The sequence below is a fragment of the Penicillium riverlandense genome (assembly GCF_028828495.1).
Source record: "Penicillium riverlandense strain IBT 135883 chromosome Unknown utg000006l_segment0_segment0, whole genome shotgun sequence".
NCBI classification, from domain to species: domain Eukaryota; kingdom Fungi; phylum Ascomycota; class Eurotiomycetes; order Eurotiales; family Aspergillaceae; genus Penicillium; species Penicillium riverlandense.
The window spans coordinates 550,743-570,128 of NW_026643197.1; the positions used below are offsets into that span (position 1 = coordinate 550,743).

The 19,386-nt window shown below is 54.4% G+C and overlaps 9 protein-coding genes across 9 annotated transcripts; 4 read left to right on the forward strand and 5 right to left on the reverse strand.

Annotated features, from left to right (window-relative positions):
* Positions 1-2,238: 2,238 nt before the first annotated feature.
* On the forward strand, positions 2,239-2,909 carry N7474_006466 (40S ribosomal protein uS14; the record flags this gene model as incomplete). Its single annotated transcript, XM_057197876.1, has 4 exons — positions 2,239-2,276; positions 2,334-2,357; positions 2,531-2,573; positions 2,709-2,909. 4 exons carry the CDS (start codon positions 2,239-2,241, stop codon positions 2,907-2,909), a joined length of 306 nt encoding a protein of 101 aa, XP_057051316.1.
* A 679-nt stretch (positions 2,910-3,588) lies between these two features.
* On the reverse strand, positions 3,589-5,201 carry N7474_006467 (uncharacterized protein; the record flags this gene model as incomplete). Its single annotated transcript, XM_057197877.1, has 4 exons — positions 3,589-4,664; positions 4,714-4,821; positions 4,870-5,103; positions 5,150-5,201. 4 exons carry the CDS (start codon positions 5,199-5,201, stop codon positions 3,589-3,591), a joined length of 1,470 nt encoding a protein of 489 aa, XP_057051317.1.
* A 780-nt stretch (positions 5,202-5,981) lies between these two features.
* N7474_006468 (DASH complex subunit DAM1) lies at positions 5,982-6,758 on the reverse strand (the record flags this gene model as incomplete). Its single annotated transcript, XM_057197878.1, has 4 exons — positions 5,982-6,177; positions 6,243-6,285; positions 6,338-6,389; positions 6,444-6,758. 4 exons carry the CDS (start codon positions 6,756-6,758, stop codon positions 5,982-5,984), a joined length of 606 nt encoding a protein of 201 aa, XP_057051318.1.
* A 489-nt stretch (positions 6,759-7,247) lies between these two features.
* N7474_006469 (CRAL-TRIO domain-containing protein) lies at positions 7,248-9,018 on the forward strand (the record flags this gene model as incomplete). Its single annotated transcript, XM_057197879.1, has 2 exons — positions 7,248-8,306; positions 8,362-9,018. The coding sequence occupies 2 exons, from the start codon at positions 7,248-7,250 to the stop codon at positions 9,016-9,018; spliced, it is 1,716 nt and encodes a 571-aa protein (XP_057051319.1).
* Positions 9,019-9,213: 195 nt separating this feature from the next.
* Positions 9,214-10,081, reverse strand: N7474_006470 (HIT family protein; the record flags this gene model as incomplete). Its single annotated transcript, XM_057197880.1, has 5 exons — positions 9,214-9,321; positions 9,379-9,486; positions 9,616-9,684; positions 9,851-9,933; positions 10,042-10,081. The coding sequence occupies 5 exons, from the start codon at positions 10,079-10,081 to the stop codon at positions 9,214-9,216; spliced, it is 408 nt and encodes a 135-aa protein (XP_057051320.1).
* An 889-nt stretch (positions 10,082-10,970) lies between these two features.
* Positions 10,971-12,491, forward strand: N7474_006471 (complex I NDUFA9 subunit family protein; the record flags this gene model as incomplete). Its single annotated transcript, XM_057197881.1, has 8 exons — positions 10,971-11,119; positions 11,175-11,188; positions 11,251-11,313; positions 11,368-11,462; positions 11,515-11,748; positions 11,796-11,954; positions 12,006-12,344; positions 12,393-12,491. The coding sequence occupies 8 exons, from the start codon at positions 10,971-10,973 to the stop codon at positions 12,489-12,491; spliced, it is 1,152 nt and encodes a 383-aa protein (XP_057051321.1).
* Positions 12,492-12,715: 224 nt separating this feature from the next.
* Positions 12,716-13,748, forward strand: N7474_006472 (uroporphyrinogen-III synthase HEM4; the record flags this gene model as incomplete). Its single annotated transcript, XM_057197882.1, has 2 exons — positions 12,716-13,004; positions 13,108-13,748. 2 exons carry the CDS (start codon positions 12,716-12,718, stop codon positions 13,746-13,748), a joined length of 930 nt encoding a protein of 309 aa, XP_057051322.1.
* A 293-nt stretch (positions 13,749-14,041) lies between these two features.
* Positions 14,042-15,255, reverse strand: N7474_006473 (mitogen-activated protein kinase; the record flags this gene model as incomplete). The annotated part of the gene is made up of 4 exons (XM_057197883.1): positions 14,042-14,070; positions 14,118-14,465; positions 14,519-15,096; positions 15,146-15,255. The coding sequence occupies 4 exons, from the start codon at positions 15,253-15,255 to the stop codon at positions 14,042-14,044; spliced, it is 1,065 nt and encodes a 354-aa protein (XP_057051323.1).
* Positions 15,256-16,202: 947 nt separating this feature from the next.
* N7474_006474 (COPII subunit SEC24) lies at positions 16,203-19,129 on the reverse strand (the record flags this gene model as incomplete). The annotated part of the gene is made up of 4 exons (XM_057197884.1): positions 16,203-16,214; positions 16,275-16,844; positions 16,896-18,542; positions 18,596-19,129. The coding sequence occupies 4 exons, from the start codon at positions 19,127-19,129 to the stop codon at positions 16,203-16,205; spliced, it is 2,763 nt and encodes a 920-aa protein (XP_057051324.1).
* Between the last annotated feature and the right edge of the window lie 257 nt (positions 19,130-19,386).

Sequence of the window (19,386 nt, forward strand, 5' to 3'; positions counted from 1 at the left end):
TATACGAGTTGTACCTCGACATATACCGGTTGTGCTCTGGTGATTCATCCGTTACAGTAGACCGCCGGTTTTCCATCTCGATGTGGATCTGCAGTCATCTGCGTTATTATTGATTTCCGGGCTGCCTAACTTGCTATCATTTCGGGTGTCTCGGGAACTTCTGGCCCAGGTTCGTGCTTGGCCATGCTGAATCTAGTAATAGGTGGGTTCTTCCCGGCATCCAGAATCCACACCATCGCAATAGTCCAGTAACGACCTCTACTCGATTCGTACTGGGTGTGTCTGTACAATGCTATGCACCACCAGTCCTTCATTCCAATGACGTAGCCGATCGCTACCTCTTTCACTCAAGGCGTCAAAGCTGCTTGCCTGGCGGGGTTGCACCACTCTGCGCCTAGACATTTATAGTAAAGTGAAAGTGACCAAGGGCCAGCCTCCTCCTTTTTCTACGTACCAGCGGTCAACAGACTTTCGGACCCCAGCATTGTCATCTTCCGTCCCAAGATCCCTGTCTCGGCCTCGCGCGCGGTCCCCTTCCGAGCCGCATACTGTTTTGAGTTGTTGCGGTGGAGGCTCGCTCGTGCTTTAAATCCGACCCCCTCCGCACAAGGCGATCTACAGTATGGATGGCAGGATCGTCGGAGCGAAGCGGATGACGGGATGTTTTGTTTCCGTAGAACCCGGATGTGCCCAGGCTAGGAACGATCTCAGTTATATTTCGGGAATGTTCCACACGGGATATAGTTATAGTTATATTCCTACCAGCCCAGGGGACCGCAGCTGCTGTGCAACAATCTGCTTCTACATCATCAGGCCCCCCCTGGGTATTAAGAATTCGCTACGTAGGCCGCTAAAGCTCAAACTGTGTACGTGTGGCTCTGTACAGCACATCCCGTACATAAGCGCCGATTTCTACAGGTCTTGTTCTTTGCCAAGACTGAACCGTGAACCGGGTCCGGTGCCAACGGGATGATCTCATCCGCGCCCTTCCGGAGTCCCAACCGACACGCACTGCGCGCACGCACCGTGAATCGGTCGAGACGGTGTATGAGGGTAATGTTATTGGCGGATTGCAGGGCTGCAAGGCTGGAGCTGTCATATGACTGATCTCGTTATCTCGCATGGGGGGCGGGAGTGATTAACCTTGTGGAATGTACTTGCTTGTATAGAATAGTTTGGAGACTCGAACAGGGTGTGTGTGCTTGGACCGTTCCGTTCTATGGAACACAGGGGCAGAAATGAAGATCTATTTGAACTTACTTGCTCTTTGGATGAATATGTACAAGGGGTACTGGACACGCTGGACATGTTCATCCATCCGTCCATCCCGCACTGATGATCCTCAAGCGATATTACCAACCTGAGGAAAACAGTCCGGTGTTTACGTATAGGAGGTTGGTTGCTCGCTAAGCGGAAACTCGGCACTCGCCAACTATTGATCGCGTGTGATCTACACGCTCTTCACGGGCTGATGGCTGGCCCAATGAGCGCATCGCGGATTCGGCGATCAGCCTATCCAGGTGCATGCACTAGGTACATAATGTGCATAAATATGAGGGAGGGATAATGGCGATGATGATTCCCCCGCTTTTTATCAGGGGTTTAGTGAAGGAAGGCTCGCGAACGTACCCTGCATGAGACAGGAATCTGGGGAATTATGAGTGTAGTTACTTGAAACGAAGTGTCTCACCGCCTGTTTTGTGTTTAGTTGGGGCGGATGGAGTCAGCTTGACAGTTTTGAACTATACCATGCGGTTTCTTCTTCATGATCTCTAGTCTGTCATTTCTTGATCGAGTGTGCAACCCAGCACGGTTCCTCTATATCCTTCAGGAAAAGGCTTTATGTCTGCTGAGTCAATCTTGTAATTAATCGGTTCATTCCTTCGAAGTAGATCTGAATTTCGCCGAAAGATGAGTGATTGTCGAACATGCAAGTGAGGCCTCGATCGAGATGATGAATACCGATACTTCTACCTTGACACGGAATGCAACTTTAAACACAATAAACTAAAATCGAGTTCCTTCAACTGGACTGTCATTCTCCAGCCTCCAGCCCCGATGTAGATGCTGACATAATCAACACTCCCAGCACCCCCACGTGACCACCCACTCGCTTGTTAGGGCTGCAACGCACTTTCCCCAAACCCTAAGATCAGATTCGTGGTTCTTCCCTTTCTCCCTCAACGCCGACAACTTCCAACACCCACGCCCTCCAACCTCCTCCGCCAACCTCTCAAGATGACTCACGAGTCCGTTTGGTACAGCCGGCCCCGCAAGTAAGTTTTTTTGCCTTTCGATTTCGCACTCGCAAGTCACTAACGGATCGCGATCAGGTACGGCAAGGGCTCCCGTGGATGGTGTGTACCCCCTTCGATTTCCCCCTATATCCTCCCGATGGAAAGACGCAGATGCACGCATATTGCTGCGAGAGAGCGATGATCTGCTGGTGGTGATGGTGGTGGAAACAACAAATTTTGATGAGAGGGAGGGAGGAATGAAGAGCAAATGGCTAATGCTGGGTTCTTTTTAGCCGTGTCTGCACGCACCGCGCTGGTCTGATCCGCAAGTACGGGGTATGTGAACAATTCCCTACGCATCTGCATGTATTTTTGGAAGGAAACATGGGGCGCAAGTCAAGCAGGCGCTGTCATGAGAAATCGGCTACAAGTGCATGCAACTGGAAGCTAACCGGGTCTTCCGCATTACAGATGAACATCTGCCGTCAGTGCTTCCGCGAGAAGTCCACCGACATCGGCTTCAACAAGGTTAGTGCGCACCACAGGATCCCGAGGTGGGATATATGGAAGAGAAGGGCATGGGAACAAACACGACCAGACCTGTCCCGACCATATGTCTTCAACCTGGAGATCCTCTCGCCATTTGATCGTCATTTCGAACCCATCAACTAATACTCGAAATTAGTACCGTTAAAAAACCAAAACAAAATACCATGTTTCCACCTTCTCGGTCCGCTCGCATCTACCATCCGTTTCGCGCCTAGTGCCCCGACGACGACGACTATGAGAGAACGAACTTCTCTGAAAATGACTTGGTGGTGATGTTGATGATGGGGGAGGAGACTCGCCAGTGACGAGGACGGATAACCGGGGTGTTTGCGTTGTGTGATGTGGTGTGTTGTGGGAGAGTTCTCTAGACTCACGAGGATTTTGTCATGTTGAGCCTCGTTCTTATTCCTTACCCAATTAACGATGGATCTTTCTGGGTTCTCTTTTTCTTTGAATGGGTATGCTGTCTCGGACGGCCTGTCCATGTCCATATCTGGCTCTGGCTTTGGACGACATGCCTACTTTGCTCGCCGGCCTACAGCCTTCGTTATCAGATCTGTCATTCGTAGCGTATGCCAGGCATCAGCTTGACCTGCTGGCTCACTTCCCTTCACGCATCAATTGGGCTCTACGAACGCCTACGGTATACTCGAAGAATCAATCCGCGCAATCCTGGCTTGCGTATAGATAAACAGAAACCAAACTTATTCCAAAACACAGCAAAAAGAAAAGCAAGGATATCGTCCTCCCCATTTTTAAACCCAGGGGACCACATCCTTGCACACCACCACAGCAACCACGCCTAAGCGACAGAGCGAATACTGTAGAACAACAAATAGGCATCCTGACGCAGCACATCCGAAACGCTAGCCACAGATACCTTATTGTCATCCATGAGCACCCACTTATCACCCGGCAGGCGTGTGTACGCGTAGTAGTGGCCGGAGTCCATGGTACCCTGGTGCACGACGACAGTGGACAAGTCATAGATATACCTGGAGGTATCGACGCGCTCCTTATCCTTGACCGTGTAGGGGTACATGTTGAGCGAGACGGGGAAGTCGATGTGGCACTCCATCTTCTCGGAATTGGCAGAGTTGGAGATGTGCTCGTAGCGCTTCAGCTGCATGCACAGGATGATGGGCAGCTTGTGGACCTGGAGGCGTTTGGACGCGCGCTGCGGCGTATTGCCGCATTTCTCGCAGTGGTACGCTGCGTCGGCGTTGAGGTCTTCCACTGCTGTGAAACTTTCGAGGCAGCCCGTTAGGGTGGGCGTGGTGGATGACGAGGAGGAAGGGGTGCGGCTGAGACTACGGCGTTTGGTCTGCAGCTTCACGTCGAGACTCAGGTCTGCCATCGGGTCGTAAGTATGCGTCGTTTGGCCGCACTTGTGGCACATGACGCTGCTGCGCAGCTCGCCGTAGAAGATCTTATGGAAGAAGCAGTCGCATTTGATGCCATAGTCGTCCGAGTGGCCGGGGGTGCAGGAGTGGAGTCCGTTGACAAGGAATTGGAAGTACTCGTGTGCGTCTTGCTGGCTGTATCCGGCCATTTCCCGGCTTGCTTGCCAGCCGTGGTAGAGAAGAGTAGCGGCCGACACGGCGTCGGTGTTCTCGCCGCTGTTGAACTCGGTGAAGACGTGGGTGGTGGCACAGGCCATGCAGAACTCAATCTGGCAGGTGTGGATATCGTGACCATTTGAGAGGAAATAGGCGTTGAGCACGGGGTCATGAAGGAGGGCCTGCAGGACAACGGCCTGGTAGCAGGTCTGGCCCATATTCCAGACACCACGAGCGCCGCGCGAGCGGCATGGATTCTTGTTGGCATTGTTTCTGACATAGAGCTCGTCGGCCTGATCCTCCGCCCAGGATGATTTGTCTTGCACAAAAGTCAGTCATGACCGAAGGAACGAAGAGAGAACACTTACGCTCTCGCTTGAACTTGCCACTCGGCCCACGGAGTCTCTCTAAGCCAAAGTCGTAGACAAAGTCCGCACACGATTCACAAAAGATATGGCGACTACGAGACTCCATATCTAATCTGGTTTAGTAACTGGATACTTGATCAAGGAGCCAAGGCTTACAGAATGCATGCTCCGTCTTCTTCGTGTGTGCTTTTCGCTCAGTGTTTAAACACACTTCCGAACAAGCCAGACAGTGGTACTTGGGTTTCAGCGACGACACGGTCCGCAGCCCAGTGGTCTGAACAGCGACGCCATCTGTTTTTGAGAGCGGTGCCAGCAGCTCATTCACCTTGGTGAAGTCGCGCCTGAACTGGCCAGCAGTTTGCTCCTTGCCCATGATTGAGGCAAGATGTTCTAGCGACGGTCAGACGGAGCCACCTTCGTATCAAATAATACATACCACAGCCGAACTCGGGTTCGGACAGAAGGTGGACGGAATCGAGGCTCGCCATGATGGAGAAAGATGAAGGGGCTGGTGATGCAATGATGGAAGAGATGAAGAGGATGGATGAATGGATAACCTGATAGGTGAAAGAGATGCAATCAAGCGAATGCTGGCAGAAGTCCCAGACCTCTATCTATGCAAGATGGAAAAATGACGAAAATGGTGATATCCGGAATGGCAAAGAATCCCCAGCATCGGACAGGCGGGATAGTCTCAAGAAGCCCTGGATCGGGCTAGCATTGCACTGGACAATTGGATGTCAGCGATTGCTCTGCATTGAGGCGTATAGTCAAGAGGTGGCAGTAGACGAACAATCAAGTACCTATCCAGGAGGGGCGCAGTGAATGTCGTCGCTATAACTACCGCGCGCCACCTCTTCCAAGGGCTGCCTTTTCTCTCTCTCTCTCTCGGCGCAAGTCCCGACCGCCTACCCCTCGAGGGACCAAACGCCAAATGTGCAGAGGAACGAGAAGTGATGCACAAGGGGTCTATTCGACGGGAAGTTGGTGGCGGAGCGTAGTTGCCATCGGGTCCTTTTTTTCGCTGTGTCCGGGTTGCCGCCGATCGGGTGGTTCGGCCGCCAACTGGCAGTACCACATACAATAATCTAACTACAATCAATGGACTCAAATGTCTATGCAAGGTATCGTTCATTAAGGCATGTCCTATGGCTAATACTAAAAGTGCGTTTTCCGCAATGCGACAATATACACAGCTGGCGCATGAGTGGTCTACCAGGGTCGCAGCTGTACCACATCGACTCTTCGTCCATGTATCCAAGATCAATTCACCGCATCCCTCTCCCCCGCGGGAGCGAGCTAGGTCGAGCACGGTGCCCGCTGGCACCGCGTGTTGCGTACCGGCTCGTCGCTGCGCCGCGAGTGGTACCGCGCGATGAGCCCCGTGAGGGCGCGGAGAGTTTGGAGGTCTGTTTCGAGGAGACGGTGCTTGGCGGATGCTCAACAAAGGAGGTACCGGTCGATCTGCAGATGGAATCATTCCGCTGGTCAGTTCAAATGTCGTTTGGCACAGCGCGCGCGCAACTCACAGGAAAGTCATCTCCGCCTCTTCTGTCGATCGGATCGGATCATCTGCGTCTGAGCGATTAGCACAAATCATTCGCGCCCACTGCGCGTAGCCTACCTTTCTGCGATTCGGCCTGCTGCGCTCTGCGAAAAGAATCGGCAATCGGGGCCTGTGGTGGTCGGTTAGCAAGGCTTGTTTTGGTCACCACATCTCCAGATCCTACCTCGGGAAAATCCACACAGAACGCGTTCATATTCAATCCGTACAGAAAACTAGCGAAACTCTCGCTGAACCGCGTCAGACTCTCGTGCATCAGCTGCAGGTGCATGAAATTGGCTTCGAGATCGGCCATGGAGTCGGCCAGCTCGGCGAACTGCGGCTCCAGCGCGTTGATAGCTGGTTGTGTGTAGCCGGCATTGCTGATGCTGCCCGCGTAGCCGTGGGCTTCGCGGAGGGATGAGCGCGAGCTGGGGCGTAGGGGTGTCGTGGGCCGGGAGGATGGGCGTGGACGCGAGGATGATCGAGGAGCCGAGTCCATTTTGTGTGAGTGTGACGAGGGAGAAATGAGGGACAAATGGCAGGGTGGAGATTTCCAAGGCTAGAAGGTCGTGGAATACGAGGACAAAATCTGATCGTGGTGCGAGCTCCGTAGTAGGCGAAGGGGAATTGGGCCAAGTGGGTTGGTTGGGTTGTTGTGATCGGCCAGGGATGGGGATGATCCCCCGCGACAAATAATCATGGTGACGGAGGACCAGGTACTCACTGTGTGCGACATCGTAGGAGAGGTATGGTATTGCGATATAATTGATATACTGTACACAATGGAATACTCGACAAGCATCATCAGAAACGAAGAATACGAGCCCCCGCCAGATGAAAGAATCCCTTCAGTAGATCGTCATGCGATACGCCACCGCATTGGTGACGTGGAGTCGGTCTTCCGTCTTTCATCTTCCTCCCGACTAGTAAATACCCCGGCTCAAGCCACACCCAGGGATAAGTTCTCTCGCCCTCGTCTAACTTGCATATGCGCCCTGCCCTCCCTTTCCGCCGCTGCTGGTTCAATTCCTCGGCCACCTCTGTCTCGGTCTCGGTCTCTGCTCGCGCGACCAACCCCAGCCTCCGACCCCCGCGACACTACTCCACTCGATCCCCAGAACCGAGGGAGTCGTCCTCTTTTTGGATCACATTTACCCTGCTCGCCATTGGATCAGGCGCTGCGCTCCATAACTACTACTCCCACGACCCCGCGCCCGCTCCCTCCCGGCCGCCGCCACAGGAACCCTTCCTCGGAGTCATTGATACGCTCAAAAAGATGCCCATCGAACCCGCCCCCGGCACCGTCTCGACCCTCACCGCCGAGCAGGAGGCCAAACTCCAGGAATTCTGGGTCCTGGTCCTCCACGTCTTCGGCATCAAGCCCGACGACCTCGGGCCCGCAACCAAGGCCAATGCCGACGAGAACCAATCCACGACGCCGAAGAAACCCAAGCGCCGATGGGGGCTCTGGGGCCGCAGCGGCGAGGACGACGATGACGCTAAGAGCGTATCCTCCGAGCAGGGCATCAGCTCCAGCCTGGCGGCCATCAAGATCACCGACGGCGACGACAAGTACAGCCAGTCGAAGGAGTTCCAGAAGGCCCTAGCCGAGATGTCGCCGGAGGAAATCCGGACTGCGTTCTGGAATATGGTGAAACATGACCATCCGGATGCGCTGCTGCTGCGCTTCCTGCGCGCGCGCAAGTGGGATGTCCAGAAGGCGCTGATCATGCTGATTTCCACCATGCGGTGGCGGCTGCACGAGGTGCATGTGGACGACGATGTCATGATGAATGGCGAGGCACTGGCTCTGCGGCAGTCGCAGAGCTCTGATCCCGCGGAGAAGAAGAAGGGCGAGGAGTTCTTGTACCAGATGCGCATGGGCAAGAGTTTCCTGCACGGCGTGGATCGCATGGGCCGTCCTATTTGTGTTGTCCGTGTACGCCTGCACCGGGCTTCGGAGCAGTCTGTGGAAACGCTGGAGCGGTTTACGGTGTATACCATTGAGACTGCGCGCCTGTTACTCGCGCCTCCAGTGGAGACGGCTGTAAGTCTACCGTCCCCCTTCCATTTCTTTGTGATTTCTCTAATAATAGCAACAGACCATTATCTTTGACATGACGGATTTCACTCTAGCCAACATGGACTACACCCCCGTCAAGTTCATGATCAAGTGCTTCGAAGCCAACTACCCAGAGTCTCTAGGCAGTGTACTCATCCACAAAGCACCGTGGATCTTCTCCAGCATCTGGAGTATCATCAAAGGCTGGCTCGACCCCGTCGTGGCGGCCAAGATCCACTTCACCAAGAACCGCGAGGACCTCGAACAGTTCATTGCTCCCGAGCGGCTCCCAAAAGAGCTCGAAGGTGACGAGGCTTGGGAGTACGAGTACAGCGAGATCAAGACCGGGGAAAATGCCCAGATGGACGACAAGGAAAAGAGGGATGAGTTGATCACGAAGCGCCACAACCTCGCCAAGGAGATCCAGGATGTCACGATTGATTGGATCAAGGCCAGTGGCAAGAAAGACACCGACGCTGTTTCCGCTGCTAAGCAGAAGCGCGAGGGTCTGGTTGAACAACTGCGCGAGCAGTACTGGGATCTTGACCCGCACATTCGGGCTCGCTCGCTCTATGACCGGCTGAATATCGTTCAGGGCGGTGGGAAGATTGAGTTCTATCCCCCGGCGGAGAAGGGAAATGGCGCTGACGAGAAAGCGGTCGAGGAAAATACGGCGGCGGAAGAAGTCACCGCATAACATTTTGGTCATTATATTTCGGGATTTGTGGGCTACTTAGATTTGCCCTCCATGCATCACTCCATGCATCTTGTTTGTAGTATATACAGAATTGGATATTTTGACGGGTTTGGACTTGATTTGGAGCGCGGATGAACCGAATAATCAATAGTAGCTTAGGTTCGGCGTAGATACAAACAAAGCCAGAGAACCCAATCACATCTTGGCCTTAATCTCCTCATGCAACGCCTTCAACTTATCCATATCGGTCTCCTGACTCGGCCACCCAATAGACATACCCTCCTTCTCGTTCGGCTTGGGGATCTATCGAGAAACGTAAGATTCACGTGTGCACAATATACATGCAAGGACAGGACACACCATATGGAAATGAACATGGTCAACCACCTGGTGCGCAATGCGGCCGTTGTTCTGTAGGACATTGAAGTCCACGGCGCCGCTTGCTAGGGCGATTTTCTTGGCGACGGGCTGGGAGTGAAGGGGGTGTTAGTTTTTGTAGAGATGGGGACCTTGGAGGTTGTTGGGCGCCAGTGCATTTATAGCCCCGTAGCATCCAGCTCCTGTCAAGATTGGGCTTTCTCTCTACTATACACTTACCAGAATCTCCAGCAGGTCCTCGTCAGGGATATCGGTCAACTTGGCGCCATGGAACTTGGGGATGACAAGCTGGTAGGATAGGTGTCAGTGACCGTCTTCTTTCTTCCCTTTATCTTTTAATTATGTTCATTGCATCCGCCACAGAGGAATGACCACCGGAACACAACATGTGCTGTAACCCCAGGTCCGCCATGTCACGGTGCGGGGAAGGATACACAACGCCGGAGGAACGCACCGCATGGCCACGGCTCAGTGGCTGGATGTCGAGGAAGGCAAAGACCTTATCGCTCTCGAAGAGCTTCAACGAGGGGATGTCTCCTGCAGGTGGGAGTGTGAGTGAGAGACAGCATGAGGTGGAGGAGCGCTAGGCGTCTGTCATCCCCGAATTGGGGAGCATTGGGGGAGGAACAAGGATAATCGACACACCCTTGATGATCTTGCAGAAGAGGCAGGCGGCGGAGGACATGGTTCCTAGCTGGTTCTTGGGTTGTCTGGGGGAACTGGAGGAAGGAGTGGTTTGGTTTGTTGTTGTTGGGGTAAGTGAAGTCATGACCGAGGTGGGGTTGGACTAAGCACGAGTATAGGAGGTTCCTAGTAGCACATTTGGTAGATTAATTCAACCCTGGCAATAGGAATTGAATTCCATGATCAGATTGATACGCTGTTCTATTCCTTCAAATCATATTATCATGCCGATAGAATAATAATTGGCTGTGGGGGCACCCCGAATCGAACCCGCCACCACTATCCCCTTTATATAGCACATAAACCGCGCTTCTGCGAGGAGTGGGACAGACTAGTGCAGAACCCATTTCTTGCCTTTTACCAGAGATGGCCGTGGTTTGCCCACTATACTCCTCTTCTCAATCTTTGGACCATCACACGCGACATAGCTGTCGTTTTATTGTTTTATTTTTCGCTTTTAGTATATTGTCGATATGAAAATAATTGCGTTTCCCTTTTTTTCGCCATTTTGACTCGGTCGCAGGGCCTTTAGTGGTGGTGGTGTGCGTGTACGGTCTGCCAAACGGGCGTGTGCATTAGGAATTTCTACTCTTACTTGCACAGACACCCACTCTTCAGTAGATCCGGTATGAAGGGAATACTTAAATGCATGTCTGAAGGCAATAGCCCTCCCTGAAAACTCCTACTCTACATATCTTCCTATTGAATTGTATAGAGAATAATGACCGCCTATCCACCGCCGCACATTAGAGGCTATCCGCATTCGGACTAGCGCCCAGTCCCGTGCTGCACTTCCGTCCTCACCACCATCAAACACCTTCATTCAGTCACTCAACCCTCTCTGTCGCACCTCGTCTCGTGAGCCCCGATTCTCCACCCAATTCGAGGCCATGCAGAAGACCCGGGCCATCAATTCTGCCTTGGGCTCCCGGGCCTTTGCCCCCGTCCCGCGAGTGCACGTTCAGTTCCAACGCCGCACTCTCCAGGATGTCGCCATCTCCCGCACCGGAAAGCCCCTTCTGAAGGTCCAGGGTGGCCGGTAAGGGCTCAATTGCCTTTTATTTGAGGATCTCCGCTAATCTTGGATGTTGCAGGTCGTCTCTTGGAGGTACACTGATCCTTTTTAGCCCTCGGTTGCATCCGTTCGATCTGCTCACCTCCCGATTCTAGGTCACACCGCGACGGTCTTTGGTGCCACCGGATTCCTTGGTCGCTATATTGTCAACAAGCTCGGTATGTGGGGGAGTACAGGGACTTTTCTTTGGTTCTTCGACTGATGTCATCCAGCTACCCAGGGATGCACCGTGGTCGTTCCCTACCGAGAGGAGATGGCCAAGCGCCACCTGAAGGTGACGGGTGATCTTGGCCGGGTTGTTTTCATTGTATGGCCCAATTTCCTTTTTTGTCCATCGTTCTCCTAACGGATCCTCGCAGGAATACGACCTGCGCAACACCCAGTCCATCGAGGAGAGCGTCCGTCACTCCGATGTCGTCTACAACCTGACTGGTCGCCAATACCCTACGAAGAACTTCACCTACGCGGACGTTCACGTTGACGGTGCCGAGCGCATCGCCGAGGCTGTGGCCAAGTACGATGTTGACCGATTCATCCACGTTTCTTCCTACAATGCCCGCCGGGACTCGCCCTCCGAGTACTTTGCTACCAAGGTGCGTTGATTTTTGGAGGGGTGGAGAGACAATTCTGACGAAACTAGGCATGGGGAGAGGAAATCGTTCGCCAAATCTACCCCGAGACGACCATTGTGCGCCCGGCCCCGATGTTCGGGTTCGAAGACAACCTCCTCCACAAGCTGGCCAGCAATGCCAACCTGTTCACGGCCAACCACATGCAGGAGCGTTTCTGGCCTGTCCACGTAAGAGGCATCCACCTTGCTCTAAGAATCTGCGATTAACACCCAGTTCAGGCGATCGATGTCGGCACCGCGCTGGAGCGCATGCTGCACGACGACTCGACCGTCGGCCAAACGTTCGAGCTGTATGGCCCGAAGAACTACTCGACCGCGGAGATCGCCGAGCTGGTCGACCGAGAAATCATCAAGCGGCGCCGCCACATCAACGTGCCCAAGGCCCTCCTCAAGCCCATGGCCCACTACCTGAACAAGTACCTCTGGTGGCACACCATGTCGGCTGACGAGGTGGAGCGCGAGTTCATTGACCAGGAGATCGACTCGACGGCCAAGACCTTCAAGGATCTGGGCATTGAGGAGCCTGCCGACCTGGCCGATCTGACCTTCCACTACTTGGTATGTACCCTTGTTCTGTTGCTAAGTGATATGCTAATTCCCCTGCAGCAAGGATACCGCAGTGCCTCGTACTATGACCTGCCTCCGGCCACGGAGCGCGAGCAGCGCGAGGAGAAGAAGTACCTGCATGTGCTGGACGACCAGTAGTCTGTTTTTGTAATTGTACATAAGCCGTCCTAGACAATTTAGTTTCCTTTTGTTTTGCCAGTGCTCACAGTCAAAGTGTAAAAGAGTGTTGTAGCAAGTAAATCAGGCATGGTTGGTTTGATACCGAAGCTCCGAGCTCCCCGCAGCGTCATGATCCATCCCACCTCACCAGCTCTCCATCTACCTCACCCCTCCCTTCCCTTCAACCAGCACACACAGAAGCAATGCCACGACAAATACCAATTCTCCTCCTAAAAACAAAATCCACACCCGAAGACGGCTACGTGGACTTCTTCTCCGCCCACGGCTACACGCCGACCTTCGTCCCCGTGCTCGAGCACCGCGTCCACGAGCCAAATCTCGGAAAAGTCCGCGCATTGCTCGCCGCGCGCGCATTCAGCGATGTCACACGCAACACACCGATTCGGGGACCCGGACGCCGGAAGTTCGGTGGCTTGATCTTTACGAGTCAGAGGGCTGTTGAGGCTTTTGCGGGGATTTTGGAAGCGGAGGGTGAGGATAAGGGTATGGTCACTACCAATTACAATCCCTTTTTGGCCATATTGAGAATACTAAGGCTGAGAAGAAGAAACCAAAGAAATCAACAACTTGAAAGAAATAAGCATCCCCCTCTACACCGTCGGCCCCGCCACAGCCCGCAGCCTGGGCACGCTCTCAACAAGTTACCTCCCCAATACAAGCATCCACGGCGCAGAAACAGGAAACGGCGAGAACTTAGCCTACTATATACTGGATCATTACAATGCTCTGTACCCAGACATCTTCACCCGTCCGCCGCTCCTGTTTCTGGTTGGCGAGCAGCGAAGAGATATTATTCCGAAACTGCTCATGGAGAGCGAGGATACGCCGCCGGAGAAGCGGATTGTGGTTGAGGAGATGATTGTTTACGAGACTGGTGTTAGGGAGGGGTTTGAGGGCGTTTTTGGGGAGGTTGTCTCTTCTGTCGGGACTGGAGATGGAGGTGGAGATGGAGAGGGAAGTGAGAAGAAGAACCCGATCTGGGTCGTCGTCTTCTCACCCACGGGCTGCGAGGCAATGCTCCGCGTGCTAGGACTCGGTCCATTCGCTTCTACCACCACTCCTTCCGAAAGAGAAGTGTTCATTGCAACCATCGGCCCAACGACCCGCGACCACCTCCGCCAGAACTTCGGCTTCGAGCCGCATGTCTGTGCAGCGAAGCCCAGTCCCGAGGGTGTGGGAGCCGCGATTGAGGAGTTTATGGCTAGCCGGGGTTAATTTATCGGGGACAGGTATTGGTGGTTGTTATACATAGACGGGATGCCTTTTTCTGTACATATAAATTGATGGATGGTGTATACTACCTACAAGAAATGAACATACGACGGAGAAAGACGAATGTGCATGCGCTGAATTCAACATTTACTTGCTCATCATGTACTGACTGTACTTCTGTACGGCGGTCCGGTTGCCTGCCTTGATATCTCTAACTGTGCGATTCGTTTCATGTCGCACTTCACTTCAAATCATGGCTGATCCTCTGCACACCACATACCACAGGCGTGCCTAGCCTACCGCATAATCTCCTCGTAGATTAATGCTGCAACTCATTAGCACGGATCCAAACACAAGATAAGGTAAACATACTCTTCAACTGCTCCTTGCTCAGAGCATCCTTGTTCTTGTCGAAATCAAAGAATCCCTCGGGAATAGGCGGCGCAGTGGGCTCATCATCCGGGTCGTGATACGGCTCCAGGTACGGGTGACGCAGGGCATCCTCGACAGAGATGCGCTTGGCCGGGTTGAAAGCCAGCAGTTTCTCGAGCAGATCCAGGGCCATATCGTTGCTCTTGGGGAACAAAGCTCGGAAGGGGATTTTCTTCTTGAACGGCAGAGAGCGGATGTATTCGCGGGCTCGTCGGGATTTGATTCCGTAGTAATCTTCCATCGTTGGGGTGCCGAGCACGTCCAGGATGAGGGTCAGCTGGTGGTGGTCTAACATATTCATTAGAAGCGGACGACAGAAAGTGGCTGGCTGTGATACGTACAGTCCTTGCCAGGGAACAGGGGCTTCCCGCTCAGCATCTCGGCCAATATGCAGCCAACGCTCCACACGTCGATGGCCTTGGTATATTCCTTGAAAGTCAACATGATCTCCGGCGCACGATACCAGCGAGTCGCCACGTATTCCGTCATGAAGCCGGAGTTGTCGTCGGTGGACGCGGCCGAGCGCGCCAGACCAAAGTCGCAGACCTTGAGGTCGCAGTTGGCATTAAGAAGCAAGTTCGACGGCTTCAGGTCACGATGAAGCACATTGGCCGAGTGCATCGCCTTGAGGGCGCGGAGGGTCTGGTAGATAAAGTATTGGCAGTGGTCATCCGACAGATCTTGTGTTCGAATGACGCGGTGCATGTCAGTCTCCATCAGCTCCTGGATCAGATAGACCTCGTTGAATCCCTCGTAATTGCGGGGTCGTTGGATGTCCAGGATCGAGATAATGTTCTCGTGGTTGAAGTATCGCAGCAGCTTCATCTCGCGCAACGTGCGCAGGCAAAACATCGAGTGGTCAAACGGGGTGATCTTCTTGATGGCGACTTTCTGGCCCGAAGGCTTGTGGATTGCAGAGCTGAAGGCTGTCAGCAGAGTGGCCCCCCAAAATCCAAGGTCTGGCTTACCAGACAACACCGTATGCGCCCTCGCCAATCACATCCTGAATCTCATATTGATCGGATACATTGAATGAGATCTTCCTCGATCCTCCCTGTGGAGGATTCTGCTGGCCCATGTTGTCGGGTGTAGAGGTCTGGGGGCGAGTGTCAGCGCTGGGTATAGTCCTGGGGAAGCAGAAAAGAGCACGAAGGAAACAATCCATGGGAATGAGTGGGGCTTTTAACGGTGTATACAAGCGACAAAAAGGGTCCTCGGGCAGCTTGAAGGTAAAATCGGGAGACAGGGGAGCTTACGTTCGTTTGCGCTGCGGGGGAATTGGTCTGGTGTGTCCTGAGTCTGTATCCGCCTCGCGTTTGTCGGGCGGGAGATTTAAGAACAAGACCCCGTGAAGAAACGGAGGAGGAGGAGAGAGGTGGGAGGGCGAAGAGGTGGTCAGGAACGAGAGCCGGGGAGAGTTTGTTGATATGACGGAGCCGAGAGGGGCGGGCAGCCAGACCAGGGACCAAGACCGGGAAAAGGAGGTTGGGAGAGACGGGTGTCAGAGGTGTGTATCAGTCGAGGATCCAGGTTGGTGTTGTGTCAGGTGCAATAATATGTGGAACAATAATAATCGGTGTGGTGAGTGAGCGAGGGAGTTGAGTTGGTGTCGGAGAGAGAGAGACAGGAGGAAGTGGAAGTGGGGTGAATTGCTCGGGGACTTAGTAGTAGTTAATTTTGGTGGTGGTGTTGGTACACACAACCTGGGGCAGCCCAGACTAAATACTTTGGAGGAGTATCTTTTGCTTTTGCACGACTACTATAAACCTTGATCATTCATTCATTTTCGAAAGGGGGAAACGACCCTCTCGAGTGTTTCAGGCATGTAAATCACCGCATCACCCTTCCTCCGCCACGGCGCCAACTGTTTCGTCCACTCGCACCGGCGCTACTGCCGCCCAGTCACATCACGGCCCACTTGAACTAAATACGACAGGATCGCCAAACGGAAAAGCATTATATTCTTTGACATCGTTCTACCCAAGTCCGTAGTGGTACAGGGAGACCCTCTCCCGTTAACCAGAATTACTGCACAACCTGCAAATTAAATGGTTAGCTCCGAGACCTTCTGAAGGATGCATAATGCGAGGACGGTACCTTTTCTCGCAGACTTCCCATCCACTGAGCGAGACTCATGCCTTGGTCGGCGCGGTCCTCCACCAGCATCGACTGCGCCCACAGGCGCAGGGCTGGCTCGCCGTCCTCGCGCACCACGTACAAGTGCGGTACAATAATACTGCCCACGCCCTTGGACCGGTGGTCGGCACTCTTCTCGAGCACGGCCCGGACACGCTGGTTGAACTCGTTGTCAATATCCGGTAGCGTCTGCTTGCCCACCCGCAGCTGCGACTTGTCCGCCACGCCGAACACGTCCGTGATGAGTTGCGGCACGGCGTCGCGGCCAACCCACAGGAATTGGGTTTGGCCGTCATCAATGAGGTATAACCCGTAAGGCGCCAGGCGCTCTGACGACAGGTTGATGGCTGGCGGCAGGATGATCTCTCCAGTCTGCTCGTCTGGCAGACCCGCGTTGTCGGGCATGTCATGCAGCGAGTACATCTTGGGGTACATGTACTGAATGAGGAGCGGCAGAGGCAGGGTTGACAGCAAGCAGAGCGCCGCCGACCGCATATCCGTGGGGATCTGGGCGGATTTCCGCAGACCAAGCTATCGAGACTCTATTAGTATCAGTAAATCACGGGAGAAACAAAAACTTACGTTCTTGATCAGCGCGAGGAAAAGCACAGGCAATCCTCGAAGGTTGGCCGGGAACTGGAGGCCCCCACCACTAACGCTGCCGCCGGCAAGCTCCTTGCGGTAGGTCTGCAGGAGCTCCACGACCTTGGTCTGCAGAGCTTCACGAGCTGGCTCGAGACCACTGCTCAGGACCCGCTCAACGGCCCGGTGGCTGAAGAACGTGGTGATCGCCTGCTGGTCTGCCGACGCATAGATGTCGGCCAGGTTCTGGGTGGTAGGAAGGGCCAAAGTGAGCACACGGATGCGACGCTCGCCATTGCAGGTGGTGTGAAGGACCGCCGCCTGCATGCATACCACGGGTTTTGCCACGGTCTCATCAATGGACACCTCAACCACGTACGCCTGGTCGCGAGGGAACGCAGGGAACGCACACAAGTCTGAGCTCCGGTTGAAGAAGTTGCCGTAGAACGTGCTCATGCGCAGACCCGTAGTGGCACGCACGCGGAGAACAGCCTCCAGGCCGATCTCCGAAGACAGGTACTCAGAGAACTCGCGCGCAAACTTGATCGCATCCTCGCTTCGACCGGCATTCCAACCTGGGTAGAAGTAGGTCTGTCCACCCGTGTAGCGGGGCAGATTACTCAAAGACGCCACATCCTGGTACTGGGACGAGAAAAGGAACATGTCCACTGAGACCTGCGCCTTGGAGCACTCCACGGCGAAGCTCTTGTAGAATGAGTTGCCCGTTTGGAGTAGGCTGGACTCCTTGCTCGTACCTAGGACCTTCTTGTCCTCGCGCATGGTAAGCGCACCGTGGCCCACATTCGGCAGCGAGGCGCTCAGAACCGTCATCTTACCACCCACGGGAGAGATCAACTTGTAACCGGCCCGCAAAGCGGATCCCATCGCGCAGCTGAGATTTGCGGTGTTCTGGAACATCTCCTGCAGCTTGTCCAAGAAGGACTCAATGTTCTCTCGACATTCGCTCAGAGTCACCAAGAGATCGCCAGGAATGGGCAGGAAGGGCTCTTCCAGGTCGCTGACAACGAGCATCCGAGGGTCCGAAGTCTCTGAGCCATCTCGTGGAATACTAAAGTAGTGCAGGCTCGAATCCACAGCCATGAATCCCAGTCGGGTCCGTCTGTCGGCGTTGGGAATGCGGTCCAGGCTCTCCTTGATGCATCGTGCACTGGTGGCCAAGAGACCGCTGGTCACGGAGGCGTGGCTCACATCGATCAAGAAGAGATAGACGAGTGGCTGAGGCGGACGAACCATATACTCCTGCGGCGCAACGAATTCTACCATGCTTTGGTTCAGGTCTGCGCGCAGTGACCGATCGGCAGGCTTCTGGAGCGTAGAATCCCAGTCGAAGGCTTGGGGCACATCATTGGTCAAGTTGCACATATTACAACGCCAGCGGTGGCCATGGTCGAGGAAGGTGACAAACGGGTTGATGTAAGAACGGCAGCGTCGACACCGAGAGATCACTTGGTCGGGGATGACAGGAACGTTGTCTTCGGAATCGTGCAGGGCTCCGTATGGCTGGATCACGAGAGCAAAGGGCAGCTTCGACTTCTTCAAAAGATTATGGGTCGTCGGCACGACATTCAGCGTGGACCGCATATACTTCGGGGGGCAATTGGCATCAGGGGAAGGGTAAACGCTCGTCTGTCACACGGTCAGTATCCGACTTTCGGGGGGTTGACGGTCTAAGTACATACTCCGGGCGGCAAAGTAATAGGAGGTGGAGGATAGTCCAGTTCGGCCACATTGAAGGGCTGCGAGAGGAGGTCTGTCGGGTACAGCTGGTTGAGCTGGACAGGTCGAGCAGCCTGGGCGACTGGATGCTGCTGCTGCGGGGCCATCTGATGGGGATCACCCATGCCCATGGCACCGAACTGCTGTGTCATCTGCTGCATACCGGGAGCAGCTGGCGGAGCATATCCCGCCGCCGCAGGCTGCATCTGACTTGGGTCTGCGCCATACATGGGCTGTTGTTGGTATGCCTCAACTGGCGGCTGTGGGGGATATTGCCCATAGTCGCCCCCAGCTGTGGGCTGTCCACCGAGCGCCGCATTAGCACCGGCACCAAAGTCGTATGCCTGGCCCGCGTATGCTCTCTTCTTCCGGCCGGCGGCGTGGCCGTGAGGGGCATGTCCTTGCACAGGAGACTGCTGTTCCTCGGGAGCGGGGGCGCCATAGCCCGGCTGGGCATAGCCCTCCTGGGGAGGATAACCCCCCTGTGGTGCTGCCATGGAGGTTTGTGGTGGGGTCCGGGGACAATTGGCAAGGTGTCGATGATATGGGGAGGGGGGGAGGAGGGAGGGAGTCACGGAGGTGGGTGAATTAACGTGTGGGCGCGGAGTGACAGCTTCCTATGTAGGGGACAGCACTGTCAGTCAGCCTAGCAGCAAGCCACAAACAGCTGGTGAGAAATCCGAAAAGAGACACACAGAAACGCACAAGCCGGGGACGACCAGTGGGAGGCGGTGATGATGAGTTACGGTGGCCT